Source organism: Melanerpes formicivorus, unplaced genomic scaffold, assembly GCF_026170545.1.
Source record: "Melanerpes formicivorus ecotype bairdi unplaced genomic scaffold, bMelFor1.0.p_v2 SCAF_3, whole genome shotgun sequence".
Classification (NCBI taxonomy): Eukaryota; Metazoa; Chordata; class Aves; order Piciformes; family Picidae; genus Melanerpes; species Melanerpes formicivorus.
In genome coordinates this window covers 37,493,589-37,515,015 of record NW_027142355.1, presented here as the reverse complement: position 1 = coordinate 37,515,015, position 21,427 = coordinate 37,493,589, and the positions used below count along the sequence as shown (strand labels likewise).

The window sequence follows — 21,427 nt, the reverse complement described above, 5'->3', positions numbered from 1 at the left end:
CAAGAGATTCACTGTATCTCCTGTAGTGCCATCATCACTTCAGTTCAGCTCTACACTAGGAGAGGAATATGTTCCCTTGCTGCTGCCTTCACCTGCTCCTTTTCCTTCAGTGTGCTGCATTTCTTGTGTATTTCACAGTCTGCCTACGAGAGAGGTTTGGTTCATTAAGATTCATTTTTTTTCCCTTCCAGTCTTGCCCTCTTCAAGCATTAAGCAGTAGAAGCTTTACACAAGCAGGAGGAATATTCATGCCTTTGTACACTTTAGATGTGGGGAGCCCTTGTTAGCTAGCCAAAGAAGCAAGGCAAAGTTTGCTCACAGAACGATGAGTATTTTCTTCTCCTGAATTCTGACAACAGCTGAGAAATACTTGGAGAAAATGTTCTAACCAAAATTCACTCAGCAGCACACATGCTGTGCAGAAATATTCTGCTTTCTTGCTTGCCATGTGGAGTCCTTTTGTTCCTTAGCCCTGTATCTGATTTGGGGATTTGGGGAATGGGGCAGTGCCAGTTTGTATGACTGGGGGCTTTCCCCTTAGAAAATAGCATTTCATGTTGCATCAGGACAGTCCAGGCAGAGCTGCTTCTTACATCCTGCTGTTATAGCACCAGGACTTTGGTACAGACTTGCCTTGCAACATGGGGACAGTGTGCACATGTGTGTAAGCATGTGTGGTAGGGTTCAAGCCTTGGGCACTCCTCTTATTCCAAAATCACAGAATGTTAGGGGTTGGAAGGGACCTCAACAGATCATCCAGGCCAAACCCCACTGCCAGAGCAGGATCACCTAGAGCAGATCACACAGAAACACATCCAAGCAGGTATTGAATACCTCCAGAGAAGGAGACTCCACAACCCTCCTGGGCAGCCTGTTCCAGTGTTCTGGCACCCTCATAGGGAAAAAAATGTTTCCTCATGTTTTCATGGAACTTCCTATGCCTCAGCTTCCACCCATTGCCCCTTGTCCTGTCGTTGGGCATCACCAAGCAGAGCCTGACTCCATCCTCTTGGCACTCACCCTTTACATATTTACAAACATGAATTAAGTCTTCCCTTAGTCTCCTTCTCTCCAAGCTAAAGAGCCCCAGCTCCCTCAGGCTCTCCTTATGAGGAAGATGTTCCACTCCATCATTTTTGTGACTCTTCTTTAGTCAAAAGCTAGTGAGGGCTGGCAATCTCAGTACCATTATGAGCAGAGGGGACATTTCTTTTGTACATTACCTGGGTTGAACATCAACTGTTGATTCATTTACTTTGAAGAAATCTTTTAGTAGAGCAAACAAATCTATTTCTGGTTCAGAGGAGTCATAGAAACAAAATTTAATGCCCAGGTGTTGGGCTAAAGAAAAACACATGACAGTATCTGTTCATCCATAATGAGATTTCTTTCAGAGGAAACGTCTGAGTGAGTACACAGATGTGTTGATGTAGTGACAGCAGGTAAAATGATAAGGGAGAATGTCAGAGCACATCACAAAAGCACAGTCATGCACCACCTTTTGGACTCTGGCACCCTTGGCTCTTGTGGCCAAGAAGGCCAATGCCATTCTGGAGTGTATTAGAAGGGCTGTAGTTAGTAGGTTAAGAGAGGTTCTTCTCCCCCTCTACTCTGCCCTGGTGAGGCTGCATCTGGAATATTCTGTCCAGTTCTGGGCCCCTTGGTTCAAGAAGGACTTCAGGGAACTGCTTGAAAGAGTCCAGCACAGAGCCACAAAAATGATGAAGGGAGTGAAACATCTTTCTTATGAAGAGAGCCTGAGGGAGCTGGGGCTCTTTAGCTTGGAGAAGAGGAGACTGAGGGGTGACCATTCATGTTTATAAAGATGTAGAGGGTGAGTGCCAAGAGGATGGAGTCAGGCTCTGCTGGGTGATGCACAATGACAGGACAAGGGGCAGTGGGTGGACTTTGAGGCATAGGAAGCTCCATGCAAACATAAGGAAAAATTTTTTGCCCTGTGAGGGTGCCAGAACACTGGAACAGGCTGCCCAGGGGGGTTTTGGAGTCTCCCTCTCTGGAAATATTCAAGACCTGCCTGGATGTGTTTCTGTGTGATCTGCTCCAGGTGATCCTGCTCTGGCAGGGGGGTTTGGCCTGGATGATCTGTCGAGGTCCCTTCCAACCCCTAACATTCTGTGATTCAGTCCACAAGCAGCATCTTTGAATTTTTTTTCAGGATTGAAAGTAACTCCCATAAATCCACTGCCACTCAGCCCAGCAGAGGCTGGGAATTTTGAGGCAAAATGAAACTTGGTATTTCCCTAAATGAAGCATTTACCAACTCACATTCACACCATTTTCATTGACCTCAGAACTGTGGGAGAACCATGGGACTCTGTGAGTCTGGCTGTATTAACTGTGCATTTCCTTCCCCAGTTTTGGAATAAAAGAGCTTTTTAAATCATTCATACAGTCAAGGAAGACAGACAAGTTGATTTAAAGTGTAATTTGGATTTTTAGTGCTCTATTACATGCTTTCAAATTACTTTCTTCCTTCTAGTTGGTGTCTGAAATGGTCGAACCACATTTACTTGCTGTTGTGTCAGTGCATCCAGGGTGTAATTTTCAGCATGGTGTTATCTGAGGCCCTCAGTTTTCCTCTGTACTCCCAAGACAGGGAGTTTGTTTAAACAAAGAAAGAAACAAACAAACATGTTCATATTTTGTCTGCAACCTGCTGAAGCCAGGCACCCAAATGCCCAGTGACCTGTGAGCCGTTGGTGCCTGTCAAATACCTTTAAGGGTCTGATACGGAAGTTGTCACTAAACTGGAAGGGATTGCTTTGTGGGTATGCCGTGGTTTGTGTTCCTCCTGCTCGCTCCTGGAAGGCTGGGAAGCTTGTCCAAGCAGCTCCCTAGAATAAACCTGGTTTGCTGTGAACACTCCCCTTTGACAAACGCTCTGTGGCCGTGTTCTGCCTTTTCCACAGGTACACGCTGGCGGCACAGGACCTCGTGATGCGAGCCAGGGGCGTGCTGAAGGACCGAGGCTGGCGAATATCCAATGACAGGCTGGGCTCTGGAGACGACATCTCTGTCTATGTCATCCCTTTAATACATGGGAACAAACAGTCGTGAAAGCAGCATCCAGAGTGGTTACAGGATGGGGATCTTTGTGGGAAGGGCCTGTAAGAGACAATACGGTTTTGGTGATCTGACCAGGACAGTTCCAATTGATGTAATCTATTCCAAACTAATGCTGGAAGGGTGTTTTTCTGCCCAAAAGGTAGGGCTCTGCACATACACTGTATATGATTAAAGATAACCCTTAAGATTATAATTTCCCTATAGAAATGGGTTTGGTGCTTAACGGGAATGGGATTTAAATGCTGCTAGGAAATTATGGATTCTGTCATCCCTCCAAGTGGGGAATGTTTTTCTTTGATTTTTTTTTTTGCTCAGTTTACCATGTAGCTTGGAAGAGCCATTTCAGTTGTGAAAGTAGAAGTGGGTATCAGAAGCCAAGGAGGCTCCTGCAATCTGTCCCCAAATACTCAGAAGGTGGCTTAGGTCACATCTCATTTGCAAGTACCTGTATAGGCATATATGAGACTCAAGAGTTTCCTTCCTTCAAAAACTTGCATTCATGGCTTACTTCAAACTTGCATAATCCCTCAAACCCTCCTGGTCCTCTCCTGTCTCTTCTTCAGTAGACTAAGCTCCTGTACTTTAGTAGGAAAACTGAAGTTGTTTTCAGTGTGACTATGCCTGTTTACTGCAGCTAAAACAGCCACTTGCAAAATGGTCCAAGAGAAACAGGTCACAGTCCTAGATGGCAAGATTTGTTCTGGTGTGAGGAGTGACTTGTCAAGGTTCTCTGTTGTGTGTACACCGTGGTTATGCAGAGCATGCCACTCAGCTTTACATGATGGTTACTTTGGGATCAGAGATTTTTTCATTCCTTGAATGGTTCTGCCTACTTTATCCTGTTGAAAGGATTCCTGAACACAGCTTTTGCATCAATTGGGATCCAGTGAATTCATTTGGGCTCCTGAGTGCATTTTCAGTTGGATTCCTACTTGAGATGGTGGTATTCTTCTCGTTATCAATTTGGATACCCAGGTATGGATCTATTTACAAGTTGTTTTGCACCTTCCTGCCTCACTTACTGAGTTATACCTTTGCCTGCTTTACTTGGAGATCAGAAGGTGGCAGCTGGTAACTTTCTTTCTTCTTGATATTGAGGACTGTAGTTAAGGATCAAAACATCACTGTGATAGATGCAAGCCCTTGGCTAGCTTCAGCAGCTTTTTTCTTAGCAGTGATGAATCAGTTTAAATGAAGAAAAATCTGAGTAAAGCATTATCAGAGTGAAAGCCATAGTCTTAAGAGGCAACAAGTGTGCATATCTGCAACTCACTTGTCTGCCTGTTCTTCAAGCAGGCCTCTTACCTCATTGCCAGAATCTGACAAAAAGAAAACAAAACAAACCAGAAGGGTCTAGCATATAGACAGGCATATTGGCTGGGGAGACAAGTTCAACCTAATTTGCCCCCAGACCGCGTTCCTTTGTATCTGCTCATCCAGTTTGTACTTCTTGGCTAGCCAAAAGACAGAGCTGACATAGTTGTAGGGCATTGACTAGGCAGCTCACAAATGTTGTGTCCTTTCCAAAGGAGAAACAGAATGCTGTGTCCTTTGCAGACTTTCTTGTGAACAGGTGTGGCCTAGAGCTTGCTAGTTTTGTGTTTTATAATGTGCTGTGCAGAGTGTGCAGTAGAGCTGCCCAGATGCTTTACTTGACTGCATCCAGAAGTGCACATGCAGCAGCCTCGGTGGATTTAAACTACCCTTGCTCTGAATCTCTAGACCCAGTAGGTGTCTCAGGTTAAGAGCAGACAATGCAGAGTGTGTAACAGCTCAAACATGCAGCAAACTGCATGATTATAGCCTGAAAATGGTTATTAAAAACTAAAGTCCATTTAAAAGTGCCTGCATGTAACAAAGCTGTGCAGAACATGGATACACAGATGTTTTATGTTCTAGAGCTTCAGCATAAATCAATGGCATATCTGATTGTGTTGTCATGCTTTCTCTACCCTTTCTTCATTTTTGTCCCCCCTTTACCTCTTTTCCTCTCTGCAGCTGGGTGAAAAGAGCAGTTTGGAGTGTAGAATATTTTTCACATGGCCCCTTTCAAAGTTTAAGCAAGAGATCTTCTCTTGCACTTGGTTTTTTTTTGGCCTAATAAACTTGTAAACATGCTTTTCATGCTCTGTGTAACTGCTGTTGTCTCATTGCAAATGCAGTGGCGTAGTCCTCTAGCAATTCAGGTCCTCTTTTACAAAGCAAGTAATGCTGGCAGTTCCGGCAGAGTCATCTGGAGAGGCAAGCAGCTGGTTCTTGCTGCTATCAGCTACAAGCCTGAGTCAAATATTTCAGTGCTCACACATTGTTAGACTTTGTTATGTGGTAACACGTTGTCAAGACACATACCAGTCATTAGAATAACATTGAATACAGTGTGGTGGAAATGAATTTCCAGTGCAGCGTTTGTCAGCATTTCAAAGTGAAAATTCAAGGCAGTGGAAAATGCACCTTCTCCTTCAGGGGTGTTTTTAAACATACCCCTGAAGAGAGGGGCTAGCAGCATGCATGACTTGGTGGGAGCAAACTGGTTAGTGACTTCTCAGAGCAAACTCTTGTAGGCACTGGTATGGGCTCTGTGAAATCAATCAGCCTTCCACTATGTTTGTCATTCATCTGAGGTCCTGCCATCAGTCACCCTGCTTCCCTGCAGTGCCTGGGCCCAGACAGAGCTGTGTTAGCTGCTAGCCCCTCCCCTGGAAAGGGCAGAAGTACAGCTTCAACAGTTAATATCAGCTAGCATCAATTCATAAATGTGAATAACTTTAAAGAATAATAATTTTCTGTTAATGTCCTACTCAGCTGTGATTGAAAGTTTGCTGTGATGCTTTTTGGCTTGCCTTCTGACAAAATGCCTGTTAAACCCTTACATGCTTGCCTCTCCCTCTTGTGTCTCTGGTACATCTCCAATATGCTGTGTTAGTACTCAGTCTTTCACTCCCATTTACTTTCAGGAGGAGCTTCTTGCATGCCTACTGTGGCCTCCTTCAAGGCAGGGTACAATTACATCTACACACCAACGCCTCATGTAAATAGGAGGCAGGAGTAATTTGTTTGGGAGGTATTGTGTGAGAAGGAACAATAATTAAAAACATTTCCAATTCCCATTACAGGTTGAATTCTTTTGGGAGCCAGAGTGTTAGAAGCCACCAATGGCAAGGAGGATCCATGGTGTACAATACCATAGGATGGATATTGCCAAGGGCAGGCTTGCAGCTGCTCTAGGGCTCAGTGAAGCTCCTGAGTTAGGAGCAGACAGCTTCTCTTCTCAAACTGGAGCAAGTTAGGCACCAAGTCCAAATTTTAGATCTTTGGCACATTCCCATAGTTACTGCAGTGCTATGGGTTTTGCCAGGGGAGTTCCCTTAGTATCCCAAGCTGGCTTAGCCTTAGCAGCAAGAAGCTGTATTGATACCGCTACTGCACTGTGCTGCGTGCTTGCCTGTACATAGGCACTGCTTAGAAAGTCAGGCAAGTTCTTGCCCTCCCCTGGACAAGGGCAGGGAAAGGAGGCAGTGTGCCACACAGTTCAGGTTAGCTGACAGTGCAGCTTCATACTGTCTTCTGGTGCCTAGTCCAATCTGATTTCTAGAAACTCCAACCCAAGAAGCTACTACCAGTCTCCTGTTTCAGAAGGTAATAGAGCCATTTCGGATGTCTTTCGCTTGCACTACAACCTAAAATCTCTGTTTAACGTGATGAAGAAGGTAGGTAGAAGTTTCAGTTACATCTCAAGTGAGAGACAGAATTGTGTTTTGGTACACTCAGGCAACGGTGCTTCCTTCCTGAGCATGAAAGTGTATTGCCTGAGAGGGCTGATGTTCAGTGGCCTCATGCTAGAGAGAGAGATTTATCCTTTCTCAATAAACAGCAGGGCTAAAAAGCTAAAGGACGGCTGGTCAGAGTCTGCTGTTGGTGGATGTCCACGTTAAAGCGTGACAAGTCAGGTCTGTGAGGTAGGGCTGACTCTGTGCCTTCAGGATAGTTTTGAAGCGCTGCACTTGGTGTTGTGGGCAGGTTTTGGCTCTGAACTTTGACTGGAATTTCAAGAACACTACCCAGGCCGCGCGAGGCTGCTGCGGTCCTTCCTGCCGCCGCGCTTTGCTTTTGTTTCACGGTTTATGTACAAACGCTTTCAAACATTTTCTTTCCTTTGTAGCCAACATGAATTGCAGGCTCTGTGGAATTGTTCTTCTTCCATGACATTTTTGGTGTGTAGTTTTTCCCTCCCTGTGTCTTAGATGAAGACATAGCAATGTGGCTGCTGTAGAGAGAGTGACCAAACGATGCTGTAACTTGTGCTGCTGTATTTCTACACCTGTGATGTACTTGAAGGAGGGTGCCCTGGTCCACCTCCACTCTCATTCTCTTTGTTTGTTTGTTTTTGAACCATTGCTGGCAGTGTTCTTATTTGGGTTTGGAATGTTTGGGTTTTTTTTTACCCTAATAGCTGCCACCTTTTCCTTTCCTTCATTGTCATCAAGTCGTCTTGGTTTGGGTTCTAAGTTTTGTATGTCCTGAAGAATGGAGGACCTGCTGGAGGAAGATGTTTTGGACCAATGTACTTCTGCTTTGTGACTGTGAAATGTTACTCTCTTTTGTAACCCAAGAACTCAGATCTGTTTGGTTAAAGGGATCTATTTTGTGTTTTTTGAAACTTTTCAGTGCAATGAACAAGAGGAGGATGCTGGAGAGCTGTATGCCCAGAGTTTTAAAATAAAATTTTGAATTCTATATTATCTATCCTGCCTCTGGAGCTCGCACTGGCCTTTGTCTGCCTCTGTCCTGAGAAGTACACAGCTCTCTCTCTCTCTGTGTAGTGCTGACTGTGCAAGTAGCACCTTCTTCTGTACAAGGGAATCATGGAATGGTCTGGACCGCCAAAGGTCATCTAGTGCAACCCCCTCTGCAGTCAGAAGGGACATCCTCAACTGGATCAGGTTACCCTGAGCTCTGCCAAGCCTCACCTTGAATATCTCCAGGGATGGGGCCCCAGTCACCTCCCTGGGCAATCTGTTCCAGTGCTCATCCACCCTCAGAGTAAAGAACCTGTTCCTAATATTTAATCTGAATCTGCTGTTCTCTAGTTTGAAGCCATTGGCCCTTGCCCTGTCACTGCAGGCTTTTGTCAACAGCCTCTCTCCATCCTTCGTGTAGCCCCCTTCAGGTACTAGAAGGCTGCTGTTAGGTCTCCCTGGAGCATCCTCTTCTCCAGGCTGAACAGCCCCAGCTCCCTCAGCTGTCTTTGTAGCAGAGGTGCTCCAAGCCCCTGATCATTTCATCTGGTCTCACTCCATCAGGTCCATGTCCTTCCTATACTGAGGGCTCCAGACTTCTCTAACAAGAGGTCTCATTCTAGCTTTAATGAAGTAAATCTCCTATGAAGTGCATTAGCCTATGAGCTGATCTGGAAGAGTTCAGCTGTAGGATAGCTGGCAGAGCTCTGTGCTGCCATCGCATTATGATTCATTGCTCAGGCTGCCAGTTGCCACGTTCTGACTCAATGAAGAGCTACACAAAGTAATCAGCTCTCAGCTCTCTGTGGCATGAGACGCTGCATGTGGTTTTTGAAACGACAACACGGTTAGAATACAGTCACCCTCTTTAGGAATTGCTGTCTCAGATTCTGCTCTAATCACAGACACACACAAAAATGCAGTTGGAAGAGACCTCATAGCCCAGCTGGTCCAACCTTTTACCCAGTTTAGGGTCACTCCTAAATCAGAGCCCTAAGCACCAGGTACAGACACTGCTTAAACACCTCCAGAGATGGTGTCTCTACCACTGCCCTGGGCAGACCATTCCAATGGTTAATAACCCTCTCCAAGAAGAAATATTTCCTAACATTCAGCCTGAGCCTCCCCTGGTGCAGCCTGAAACCATTTCCTCTTGTCCTGTTGCTTGACACCGTCCCTGGGGATGTTTAAGACCAGGCTGGATGAGGCTCTGTCCAGCCTGATCTAGTGTGGGGTGTCCCTGCCCATGGCAGGGGGGTTGGAACTAGATGATCCTTGTGGTCCCTTCCAACCCTGAATGAAACTATGAAACTATGAAACTATAAGAGGAGGCTGCCCCCTCCTCACTCCAACCTCTCTTCAGGTAGCTGTAGAGAGAGATAAGGTCTCCCCTCAGCCTCCTCTTCTCCAGACTGAACACCCCCAGATCCCTCAGATGATCCTCGCAGGTCATGTGCACCAGGCCCTTCACCAGCCTTGATACCCTTCTCTGGACACACTCCAGAACCAAAATGTCCTTCTTGTAGTGTGGGGCCCAGAACTGAACACAATACTAGAGGTGTGGCCTCACCTGTGCTGAGCACAGGGGGATGATCACCCCCCCTGTTCCTGCTGGCCAACGTGTTCCTAATACAAGCCAGAGCAAAGTCAAGAGTAAAACTGAGGGTGAATTCACAGGTTCTGCTAAAGCAAACTGTCATGGTCATTGGGTAACCAAAGATGGCTTTGAAGGTACTGAGGATGCAGGAACTAACACCAGCCTCTTGGCATTGCACCAACACAGAGCCACAGGCAGGGCCCATCGGGATTGCCAGCAATAGAATGAGAGCAGGGCACGCAGCTACTGTCTGTGTCTTTGAACTACTGTATTGTATCACAAGTGGTTCTCCCTGTTTCTCTCTCACCTCACACTTAATGAAAGAGCAGTGGAAATGTGTGCTCTAGTGTTAGCCTCCTTTTTAAACTGCCTCATCTGCCTCTTGTGCTCACTGAGCATAACAGAGTGCAAAGAGGAGCGATTTGTTACTTTCCCTCTGATTCTTCTCACTCTCCCATTAAGTCCTACAGTTTATTACTGCCAGCTGACCACTGTGTCAAGTTTAAAATTGCTGTGCATATAAAACTTCAGCACAGCTTTGCCTGGCTGAATAAACGTTAGTGGCATGCAGTGACAGGGAACTGATGCACATCAGATGAACCTGAAGGAGATTGCTCCACATCATTCTGCTGCTGTTGCATCTCTTACACCCTAAATTCTATAAGCTTATAGGTCAAGTAAAGCTTATTTAGAGATATATTATTATTTATTTTCTTAGGCAATAGATACAACTCTGCAAATTTGAACATCAGTTGCGATAACATCAGTTCCAGTTCAGAACATCAGTTCTAGTTCTGGGCCCCTCAGTTTAAGAAGGACATCGAGACACTTGAATGTGTCCAGAGAAGGGCAACAAGGCTGGGGAGAGGCCTTGAGCACAGCCCTGTGAGGAGAGGCTGAGGGAGCTGGGATTGTTTAGCCTGGAGAAGAGGAGGCTCAGGGGTGACCTCATTGCCCTCTGCAACTACCTGAAGGGTGGTTGTAGCCGGGAAGGGGTTGGTCTCTTTTCCCAGGCAACCAGCACCAGAACAAGGGGACACAGTCTCAAGCTGCGCCAGGGGAGGTTTAGACTCGAGGTGAAGAGAAAGTTCTTCACCGAGCGAGTCGTTCGTCATTGGAATGTGCTGCCCAGGGAGGTGGTGGAGTCACCGTCCCTGGAGGTGTTCAAGAGGGGATTGGACGTGGCACTTGGTGCCATGGTCTAGTCATGAGGTCTGTGGTGACAGGTTGGACTCGAGGTCCTTTCCAACCTTAGTTATACTGTGACACTGTGATATAATTCCTGCAGTGCTTTGCCAAATAACACATTCATGGTATTCTACTGAATCCACTCAGTTAACTAAAGTGACTTAAGGGAACCATCGCGGTGATTTATTGCCCTTTGTACAGTTTCTGTTAAACTGAGGCCTGAAGTTTCATCTTCTTAATGCATCCTCGTAGAGCAATGTACCTTCACCAGAAAAAAAAGTTTACTGCTGCATTCTATTGCCCTCCAGTTTTTATTGATTCCAGAGTTTCTCTTGTGCTTTCCAGGAAGGCTTATATAAACCCAAGTTACTGCACATCCTGTTCTTGTTAGAAAGACGGACAAAGGCTTTTTCTGAAAAATCCCCTGCTTTGCAAAACAAAAAAGTGCCAAAACTTTGTAGGGACAGCATAAAATTATTTCAAGGAAATTGTGCTCTGATGGCAAGGTTAACACAAAGGAATGTGATCAAGGTAGACGGAATTTGTCTACAGGTAGGCAAAGGACATGTGATTTAGAGCCTCTTAAGAGCAATCCCTCGAACCCTTGGAGCTGCAGAAACAGTCCACAGCACTCTTGCCACAAAACACTGAAGGGACAGCAGTGTGTCCTCGTGGCAGGTGCAGGTACAGAGTCACAGAAACATTCAGGTTGGAAAAGATCCTCAGGATCAGCAAGTCCAACTGATAACCCTACTCTACAAGGTTCACCCCTAAACCATATCCCCAAGCACCACATCCAAATGACCTTTAAACACATCCAGGGTTGGCAACTCAAGCACCTCCCTGGGCAGCACATTCCAATGCCTGACCACTCTTTCCATGCAGTATCACCAGCAAGGCAGGAGTCACTGGCAGCCAAAGGGAAGCCCCATTAAAAGGGGAAAATATTTCTTCATTAACCTAACATTGCTCATGACCTCAAAACAAAAACTTATGTGCATGTAACATATTCATTCTCCTATTTGAAAGGAGGTGGTTAAAGCTGATTTTGGAAGGTTCTCCTTTTTGTGCTGTTGTTTCCCCAGTTCTTTGGCCCAGTTATTCTCCAGGGAAACTACATCTCAGCACTTCTTAGCACTGCTCAGGCCACACCTTGAGTACTGTGTCCAGTTCTGGGCCCCTCAATTTAAGGACATTGAGACTCTTGAACATGTGCAGAGAAGGGCAATGAGGCTGGGGAGAGGCCTCAAGGACAAGCCCTACAAGGAGAGGCTGAGGGAGCTGGGATTGTTTAGCCTGGAGAAGAGGAGGCTCAGGGGACACCTTATTGCTCTCTACAACTACCTGAAGGGGGGTTGTAGCCAGGAAGGGGTTGGTCTCTTCTCCCAGGCAACCAGCACCAGAACAAGAGGACACAGTCTCAAGCTGTGCCAGGGGAAGTTTAGGCTCGAGGTGAGGAGAAAGTTCTTCACAGAGAGAGTTGTTAGCCATGGCAATGTGCTGCCCAGGAGGTGGTGGAGTTACCATCCCTGGAGGTGTTCAAGAGGGGATTGGACGTGGCACTTGGTGCCATGGTTAACTAGTCTTGAGGTGTTGGATGACAGGTTGGACTTGATGATCTTTGAGGTCTCTCCCAACCTTACTGATTCTATGATTCTAAGTGAGGAGCTGGCTAGATGATCCAAACATTATCACACAAGGTGAGCTGCAGCACTTAGCTTCTGGTGTGATAGTCATTGCTTGTTTCTGAAATTATTTCTGTAGCTTTTTGGGGACCAAACAAAGAAACCTGAAATTTTGCTGGCTTTGCTTTAGGGAGGTGAGACTTAAGGATATGAGAATTCTGTAAGATATCCATGAGTAAAGTTACCTGGAAAGACACTACTTTTCATATGAGAGTGAATTAATTGTTGAGGAGAAATTACTAGGCAGTCACCTCATTGGGGGGCACAAATTGTTCCTAAACAGAGAGCATTTCTCTGCCCAGTATAAGATTCAGTAAAGCTCAGGGCTGTAAAAGCAACTGTCACACCTGCAGCCATTTCCATCTCTTCAAAAATGCAGGGTGAACTCTGCCCATACAGATCTCTTCAATGTGTATTAGTTTAATTTTTAACCCCGCAGCCCACTGCAGCTGGAACAGCTCAGCGGATGTGGGCTGAGGCAGCTGTTTCACGGTACAGTGCAGTATCACAGCACGTACCGGGTTGGGGAAGAGGAGACAAGATGAAGCCAAATTCAGTTGCAGTTCTCCAGGATCTAGAAGCAGACAAACCAATTGCTCAAATAGGGAACTGCCAAAGAATGTACAAAGAATTGCTACATCCTCAGGCAGTTTAGACCTTGATTCTGAAAGAGCCTCTCGCCTCCACAGTGTGCCAGCTTACTTTTGTTCTGGGGTCGGTACCACAGCTAATTGCCCCAAATGTCTCACTTCTTGCCATCCTCCAGCTTTCCCTAGGGCTTTGTCAGCAGGGGGGTTGGAACTAGATGATCCTTGTGGTCCCTTCCAACCCTGAATGATACTATGACACTATGTCAACTGCATCTCGTCTAGATGAGCTCAAGGAACTCCACAAACAAGCTCTTAATTCAAACTTCTTATGCTGCATCCTCTGAGGACTGCATTCACTTTGTTCCCAGTTTAAATAAGTAAATAACTCAATAAAAAGAGTACATTTACTCTTTGCACCCCCTCTTAGTGCTTGTTTTTCACCAGAACTCATGTGACTGGAAATGTATATCTAGGAATTCAGACTATGTCAGAAGAGCTGGAACATCTTTCTTACCCCTTCGCTGCTTGAGCACCAGCATAGAAACCATTTAAGTGAGCCAGACAAGAATCAAAACACACCCTTCAAAACTAAGTCTCATGTCCAGACATGCAAGTATTTTATGAATGGGAAAAATATTAAACACAATGCTCAGACAGTAAATCTTGCTGTGGTTACATTTTTCTAAGAATGGTGTTTTAGGGAAGGCTTGGTTAGTGCCAAAGGGGGGAAAAAAAAAAGACAAGGAGAAGCAAAGGGAAAAAAAATTACAGTTAAGGAAAATTTCCCTGTAGTGCTGCTCTGCTGCTGCAAGTTTGCCCTGGTGCTGGCTTCACTAGGAAAGCAGGGAGCATGGGACCCAGGGACTTGGTCAATCAGGAAATGAGAAAGACAACACCCAACCAATCTGGAGTCCTGAAGCTGTTAGCTATAGGATGCAGACTGAATTCTGAGCTTAGAATCTGCATTTAGAATGGCTTTGGTTGGAAAAGGCCTTTGAGATCATCAAGTCCAACCATTTTCTAACTCTTCCAAGGCTGATGCTAAACCATGTCCCTCAGTACCACATCTCTGCATCTTTTAAACACCTCCACGAATAGGGATTCAATAACCTCCCTAGGGAGCCTATTCCAGTGTTTGAGAACACTCTCAGTGAGGAATTTTCTTCTAACAGCCAAGCTAAACCTCTCCTGGTGTGACTTGAGACCATATAATCTCTTTCTACCACTTGATACCAGGGAGAAGAGACCCACACCCACATCACCCACCTCACTCACAGCTCCTCTCAGGGAGTTGTAGAGTGAGAAGGTCTCCCATCAGCCTCCTTTTCTCCAGGCTAAACAACCTCAATTTCCTCAGCTGCTCCTCACAAGACCTATTCTCTGGACCCCTCATCAGCTTCATTGCCCTTTTCTGGGCCCACAACACCACCTTAATATCCTAGTGAGGGTCCCAAAGCCAAACACAGTATTCAAGGTGTGGAGTACAGAAGGAACAATCACCTCCCTGGTCCTGCTGGTCACACTGCTCCTGATACAGGCCAGGATGCTATTGGCCCTCTTAGCCACCCAGGCACCCACTGGTTCATCTTCAGCCAGCTGCCAATCAATGCCCCCAGGTTCTTGCCTGCTGGGCAGCTTTCCAGCCACTCTTCCCTAAGCCTGGAATTCTGATAAATAAGGAATTGTGGAATGTTGCATTTATAAATCTGAGAATCTGAGCAGCAACTTAAGATGTCACAAAACATGCTCTGTTGTCCCAGGGGTTGAAAGCAAGCAGTGAATGCACCAGTTTGGCTGTTAGCTACCCAGCACTCAGCTGTGTCTATGCTTGTTCTTTTGTTAACAAAGCCTTCACCTTTCAGGATTAGTGGAGGAAGCACCAGCAAGGCATCCTTCCCATAGCTGCATCGTTCTCAGTGGGCACAGAATGGAGTTTAAAAATTCAACTGTTTGAAAGAGTCCAGTGCAGAGCAATGAAGATGATGAGGGGAGTGGAACCTCTCCTTTAAGAGGAAAGACTGAGGGAGCTGAGTGTCTTGAGCTTGGAGGAGACCAAGGAGTGACCTCATTCATGTTTATAAATGTGTGAAGGGCCAGTGTTGGGAAGGTAGAGCCAGGCTCTTATGTCCAATGATAGAACAAAGGGCAGTGGGTGGAAACTGGAGCACAGGAGCTTCCACATGATAAGGAAAAACTTTTTCACTGTAGGGTTGGGAGAACCCTGGAACAGGCTGCCTAGAGAGGTGGCAGAAGCTCCTTCTCTAGAGACATTCAAAACCTACCTGGATGCATTCCTGTGTGACCTACTCTAGGTGATCCTGCCCTGGCAGGGGGGTTGGATTGGATGATCTTTTGAGGTCCCTTCCAACCCCTAACATGCTGTGACTCTGTGAACTGGGAATAACTTCTTTTTGGAGGAGCCAATAGCTAACTCTGTATCCAAAAGCTTCCTATATCCACAGGTTCTGCACCACCAGACAGCTTAGTCCATTGAAGCTGCCTGCCCCTAGCCAGCAGCAGGAACCTGAGCCTCCCGGTGATTAGCGGAGATGGTTCTTGGGAACCTGCAAGATTAAGCAGTAGCTGAACACCTAATGAGAGGGTAAAACCCTTCAGGATATATGTTTTCTTCTCTTTCTTCTTTGTTTTTCCCTGTTGTGGCTTTTGTGGTGGTTTTTATTTTGGGGGGAGGAGTGCTGGATTTCTTTGTTTGTCTGTTTGGGGTGTTTTTTTAATGCCAGCTGGTGTTTGCACACTACCCAAAACAAGGCTCAGGAGCAAGGAGAGCAGCTCTAGCAAAGCACTCGGTAGAGTCACTGCTTCACCACTCAGGAAAATGGAAAGTAGATGGACTTGTCTCTCCATCTGCCCTGGAAGCAGGCAAAGAGGAAGAAAAGCATGGCTTTGCTAGCAGTCAAGAACTGCAGTGCTGCTGCAGTTAAGGTGATGGTCTGCCTGACAAATGGAGCTGGGTAGTGAGACTTGAGGCTTTGGAGTCTCAGCCTCGTTGTTTGGGTTACAGCTGGCACTCAACAACGTTGGTTGTCGTTGCCCAACAGCCGAGGTGCACTTTTTGTTGTTTTCCCACCAATCCTGTGTTGCTCCTAAAAACTCTTTCTGGAGAAAGAGTTATCATCCTTATTTTTGTAAATGCATCTAGGGCCATACCACAATGACTGCCTGCCAGCCTTCCCCCGCAGCTGCTCAACACTCCCTTGCCCTCCCCTGGTAACATAACACACAGCGAGCCACTTGCTCCCAGAAAGGTGATTCATTTCTGAGAGGCATATTTGTTGGGGGGGAAGGGAGGGAGGGAGGGAGGGGGGAATTGCTTTGAGGGTGTTGCTGCGGTTCTATGTGACCCGCATTGGGGATGAAGCAGAAACCTCAACGTTGCAGACATATTCCAGGGTCGCATTCACAAGGCACAGGGAAGGAGTGGGGAAGGGACACAAGCAGAGCATGAGCAGCTCTGTTGCTTCACGTGAAAATAAACTTTAATAGCAATTAAGGGAAAGGAGTAGGAAATTAATGAGGCAGTAAAGATTTCCTCAAATTGGTCACAAACCATTGGTTTAATCCCTTGAAAAGCTCAGCTGACAAGGATTCTCTCATCCTTTTGTCCCCCTCCCCTATCTCTTTCCATAATCATCCTTCTTCATGCAAATATAGATGGAAAGGGGAGAACAGTGAAAGGTTAAAATGGAAGCAGGCTATCTTTCATCGACATGGTAATTTTGCTGCTTGGCTCGACGCCAAACGCTCACTGCAGCCACTAGCTGCCATTCCAACATGAGTGAAAGGATCTTTAATAAGAGCGTAAATAAAAGCCAGGCTGAGAAATGAGTTTTCCATCCCAGCAATCGCTGGCCTAACCTCTGCTGTAAATAGTCTCTCAGAGCAGCACAGATGGAGTACCAGCACCTGGGGATCAAGGCAATCTCTGCACAGTGCAATTTAAACAGCTGGGTACAATTGAAACACGAATTAGCAGAGATAAGACGGAGGGATTCCATTCTGTGCACGAGGTAAAAACAAATAATTCAGGACTTTTTCCCCTTTAAAACAAGGAAAAAAAAAGAAAGAGAAAAAGAGTGGGGTGTGGGGTGAGAACTTTTGCCATGATCTAGTGGGAGGTGCTCTTCACTGCAGCTGTTAGATTAATTTAACCATGAGAATTTCCCACAAGGTGCTGTAAAAACCGAGCCCTAATTTATGCTCATTGATTTAACAGCTTGAAAGTGATTTATCTGACCTCTGTAAAGATAGCGAGGACACCAGCAGAGTGAGCGGTCATTCTGGGCTTTGGGTGGCTGGGATTGGCCTGATTAATTTAGAGCAGAAGGTCTGTTTCAATGCCTGACTGAGACAGTCAAAGCAGTTGGCAACTGAACCATTTGCACAGTATCACAGTATAACTAAGGTTGGAAGAGACCTCGAGGATCGAGTCCAACCTATCAACACAGACCCCATGACTAGACCATGGCACCAAGTGCCACGTCCAATCTCCCCTTGAACACCTCCAGGGACGGTGACTCCACCACCTCCCTGGGCAGCACATTCCAATGACGAACGACTCGCTCGGTGAAGAACTTTCTCCTCAACTCGAGTCTAAACCTCCCCTGGTGCAGCTTGAGACTGTGTCCCCTTGTTCTGGTGCTGGTTGCTTGGGAGAAGAGACCAATCCCTTCCCAGCTACAGCCACCTTTCAGGTAGTTGTAGAGGGCAATGAGGTCACTCCTGAGCCTCCTCTTCTCCAGGCTAAACAATCCCAGCTCCCTCAGCCTCTCCTCACAGGGCTGTGCTCAAGGCCTCTCCCCAGCCTTGTTGCCCTTCTCTGGACACGTTCAAGAGTCTCAATGTCCTTCTTGAACTGAGGGGCCCAGAACTGGACACAGGACTCAAGGTGTGGCCTAACCAAAGCAGAGTACAGGGGCACAATGACTTCCCTGCTCCTGCTGGCCACACTATTCCTAATGCAGGCCAGGATACCATTGGCCCTCTTGGCCACCTGGGCACACTGCTGGCTCATATTCAGGTGGCTGTCAATCAGCACCCCCAGGTCCCTCTCTGTTTGGGAGCTCTCAGCCACTCTGACCCCAGCCTGTAGCTCTGCATGGGATTGCCATGGCCAAAGTACAGCCCTCGGCACTTGGACTTGTTGAATGCCATCCCATTGGACTCTGCCCATCTGTCCAGTCGGTCGAGGTCCCTCTGCAGAGCCTTCCTACCCTCTAACTGACCAACATCTGCTCCTCAACGCATTGGTGGGTGGTTGGTTGGTTGGTTTTTCTTTGGGGTATTTGGGGGGGGCTGTTTTCTTTTTCTTTTGGAAGCATTACCAATGCTGCTAAGTACTGAGAATTTATTCCACATGGAAAACGATCCTCATTAGTTAAGAAATGGTAAGGCTGCATTTAGAACTGCACACAAACAGACGCCTGGGCTGGGATTTGCAAGTTGTTGTTGTTGGTTGGTTTTTTTCTCTTAAGTAATTATTTTATGTTATTTTTTTTTCTCCTTTCTGTTGGTTGGAATCTAAAGCACATTGTGAAAATGGAATTGTTAAGAGTTTACAGCAAAAGCAAAACAGTCTTGGAAGAGATAAAAGAGGTTGGCACAGAGATGGTTGGCTTTTGCCTTTTCTGGTTTTTTTTCAGGGTAGATTTCAGAAACACCTAAATGCTTCACATATTTTACTACACTTATCATTCAGTCTTCTTTATGGAAGTTACAGAGCATAGCTGTCAACAAGTAAATGTATTTAGGTTTTATCTCAGAAGAATATGCTTTTGGTTAAAATGAGCATAGGAGCATCCAGTACTGAAATGTCATGACTGAGTGATGCAATTTCTCTGCACAAATAAGAGAAAGGATGAAAGGCAAAGGGGAAGGTGAGTGCTCGCTCGCTCTCCCTCTCACCAGACAGAACAACTGCTTTTAAGAGGAGTGTGAAATGAAATGCAGATGCTCTAAAAGTTTACCTGCACCAGGAAATCTGAATGAAGAACCAGAGTATGAGGCTGAGGGAGCTGGGGTTGCTTAGCCTGGAGAGGTGGAGACTCAGGGGTGACCTTATTGCTCTCTACAACTACCTGAAGGGAGGTTGTAGACAGGCGGAGGTTGGTCTCTTCTCCCAGGCAGCCAGTACCAGAACAAGAGGACAGAGTCTCAGGCTGCACCAGGGGAGGTTTAGGTTGTAGGTTAGGAAGAAGTTCTATACAGAGAGAGTGATTGCCCATTGGAATGGGCTGCCCGGGGAGGTGGTGGAGTCACCATCATTGGAGGTGTTCAGGAGGAGACTTGATGGGGTGCTTGGTGCCATGGGTTAGTTGTTTAGGTGGGTTGGATTGGTTGATGGGTTGGACACGATGATCTTGGGGGTCTCTTCCAACCTGGTTTATTATTCTATTCTATTATTCTGCACATAGACATAAAATCACATGGGCGGTGCCAAAACTGTTCCTTGTGATTTTGAGTGCTGATTTGGAAAATAGACAAGAAAAAGTTGAGTCCCAATTTATCTTGCCACCCGGGCTGAGGTGTGCTGGGGTTAAACACCACTCATTTGGATGGTTCTGCCTTTCATTCACCACTGGATTATGCCCAGCTTTAAAGCTCCTCTATGAGGATCTCAGTAATTGTTTTGCTGCTTTTCAAGGTGGGAGACAGAAATGCTGCAGGCTAGGATTTCATCCACAGGGGATGAATGCTTGCAGTCATTCCACTGTCCTGATGAAATGCTATCTGACCTGAAACTAAGGTAGTCCACTTCATCTCCATACAGCGGGGGAGGGGGGAAGCAGGAAACGATATTTCAGCCCTCAAAATGGTGAGATAATAATAGTTCTTTTAAACAGTGAAAAGACAACAGAAGATAATCAAATACATTTTGAAAAGCCCCAACAAAATCTCCTACATTTCATCAAGAAATTGAAGAATACATGTGTGAACTGCTACCTACCTCACTAAAAGGTTTGGGGGACGTTCAGTGGTAAATACTCATAGAATCACAGAACATTAGAGGTTGGAAGGCACCTCCAGAGATCATCAAGTCCAACCCCCCTGCCAAAAGCAGGATCACCTAGGGTAGTCCACATAGGAGTGCATCCAGGTGGGTTTGGAAAGTCTCCAAAGGAGGAGACTCCACAACCTCTCTGGGCAGCTTGTTCCAGTGCTCTGTCACCCTCACTGTAAGTTTCTCCTCATGTTGAAGTGAAACCTTCTGTGTTCAAGTTTGTATTCGTTGTTCCTTGTCTTATTACTGCACACCACCACTTGACACCCACCCTGCAGATACTTATTGTCAATATCATAGTATCATAGTATCAGTCAGGGTTGGAAGGGACCACAAGGATCATCTAGCTCCAACCCCCCTGCCATGGGCAGGGACACCCCACACTAGATCAGCCTGGCCAGAGCCTCATCCAGCCTGGGCTTAAACACCTCCAGGGACGGGGCCTCGACCACCTCCCTGGACAACCCATTCCAGGGCTTCACCACTCTCATGGTGAAGAACCTCCTCCTCACATCCAGCCTGAATCTCCCCACCTCCAGCTTCATTCCATTCCCCCTAGTCCTAGCACTACCTGAATAAATATAAATATTTATAGTCAGTCATATCAAGACTAAACAGCCCTAGGCATCTCACTCTCTCTTCATAGGGGAGATGCTCAAGTCTCCTGATCATCTTCATGGCTCTCTGTTGGACTCTCTCCAGCAGATCCCTGTCTCTCTTGAGCCAGGGAAGAGCAAGCACAGCCCCTCCTCCACCCCCAATTAAAGGTAACTGAAGCCTGCATTATGGGCCTGCAGCATACGGAAAGCCTTACGCCAGTCAGCCTGCAGCTCTTGCCATCATCTTGTGATGCCATCAGTCTTGTCCTGCTCTGCATAGCACACTGCAGAGATATTAGGAGACTCAGGCACATTATGTGCAGTGTTGCCTTTCTTAAATTCCCATTTATGGGGGGAAAGTTAATCAATAAGGTGAGTAGCACAGGAAAATATTTCTACACACAGTTTTTCCCCATGACAAGAATCCCCCTAAATAAATAAAGCAATGCTGCTGCTTCTGAGTCCTGACCTGCATCCCAGCAAATCTTTGTTCCTCCCAAAATAACACTAGATATTCCTTCCTACTTAAAAGCCCATTCTAGATGAGTTCATATCTAATTCTGGAGTATTACAAATATGCATCCTTAACAGCACAGACGTCACCAACACTTCTGAAGGAACGACTGCTCTTTAGCAAATGGATCACCCTCCTCTTTTTTTTTATCCCTTAATTTATCACTGACTTCATTCTAACACTTGACACCATGGCATACGTAGATGTGAATGAGTCTTACATGTTAGGTTAAAAGTACAACTGGTTTTCATTTCTATCACAGAAAGAGCAGGTTAAAAGACATTGTTTTTTAGGATCACATTCCACAGGACATCCTGCAGTAGTGCTCACCTCAAGAGCTCTCATTTGACATTCCTCTGGGGAGGAATAACAGCAGGTTCCAGTACAGGTTAGGGGATGCCTTGCTGGGAAGC

At 46.2% G+C, this 21,427-nt stretch overlaps 2 protein-coding genes across 3 annotated transcripts in view; one reads left to right on the top strand and one right to left on the bottom strand.

Annotated features, from left to right (window-relative positions):
- Positions 1 to 7,821, top strand: part of PPM1H (protein phosphatase, Mg2+/Mn2+ dependent 1H) — a 183,192-nt gene extending 175,371 nt beyond the window's left edge. Inside the window, exon 10 of the mRNA XM_068170425.1 lies at positions 2,931 to 7,821. Within this exon, the coding sequence (XP_068026526.1) occupies positions 2,931 to 3,078 (148 nt within the window). The 3' untranslated portion in view covers positions 3,079 to 7,821. The remainder of the gene's footprint in view (positions 1 to 2,930) is intronic.
- Positions 1 to 21,427, bottom strand: part of MON2 (MON2 homolog, regulator of endosome-to-Golgi trafficking) — a 176,074-nt gene that overhangs the window by 20,259 nt on the left and 134,388 nt on the right. The window contains exon 36 of one of the 2 annotated variants that reach the window (XM_068170402.1): positions 3,050 to 3,126. The exons of the other annotated variant lie outside the window; for it this stretch is intronic. Coding sequence (XP_068026503.1) covers positions 3,097 to 3,126 — 30 coding nt within the window. The 3' untranslated portion in view covers positions 3,050 to 3,096. Of the gene's footprint in view, positions 1 to 3,049; positions 3,127 to 21,427 lie in introns of those variants that run through there. 2 annotated transcript variants of the gene reach the window in all.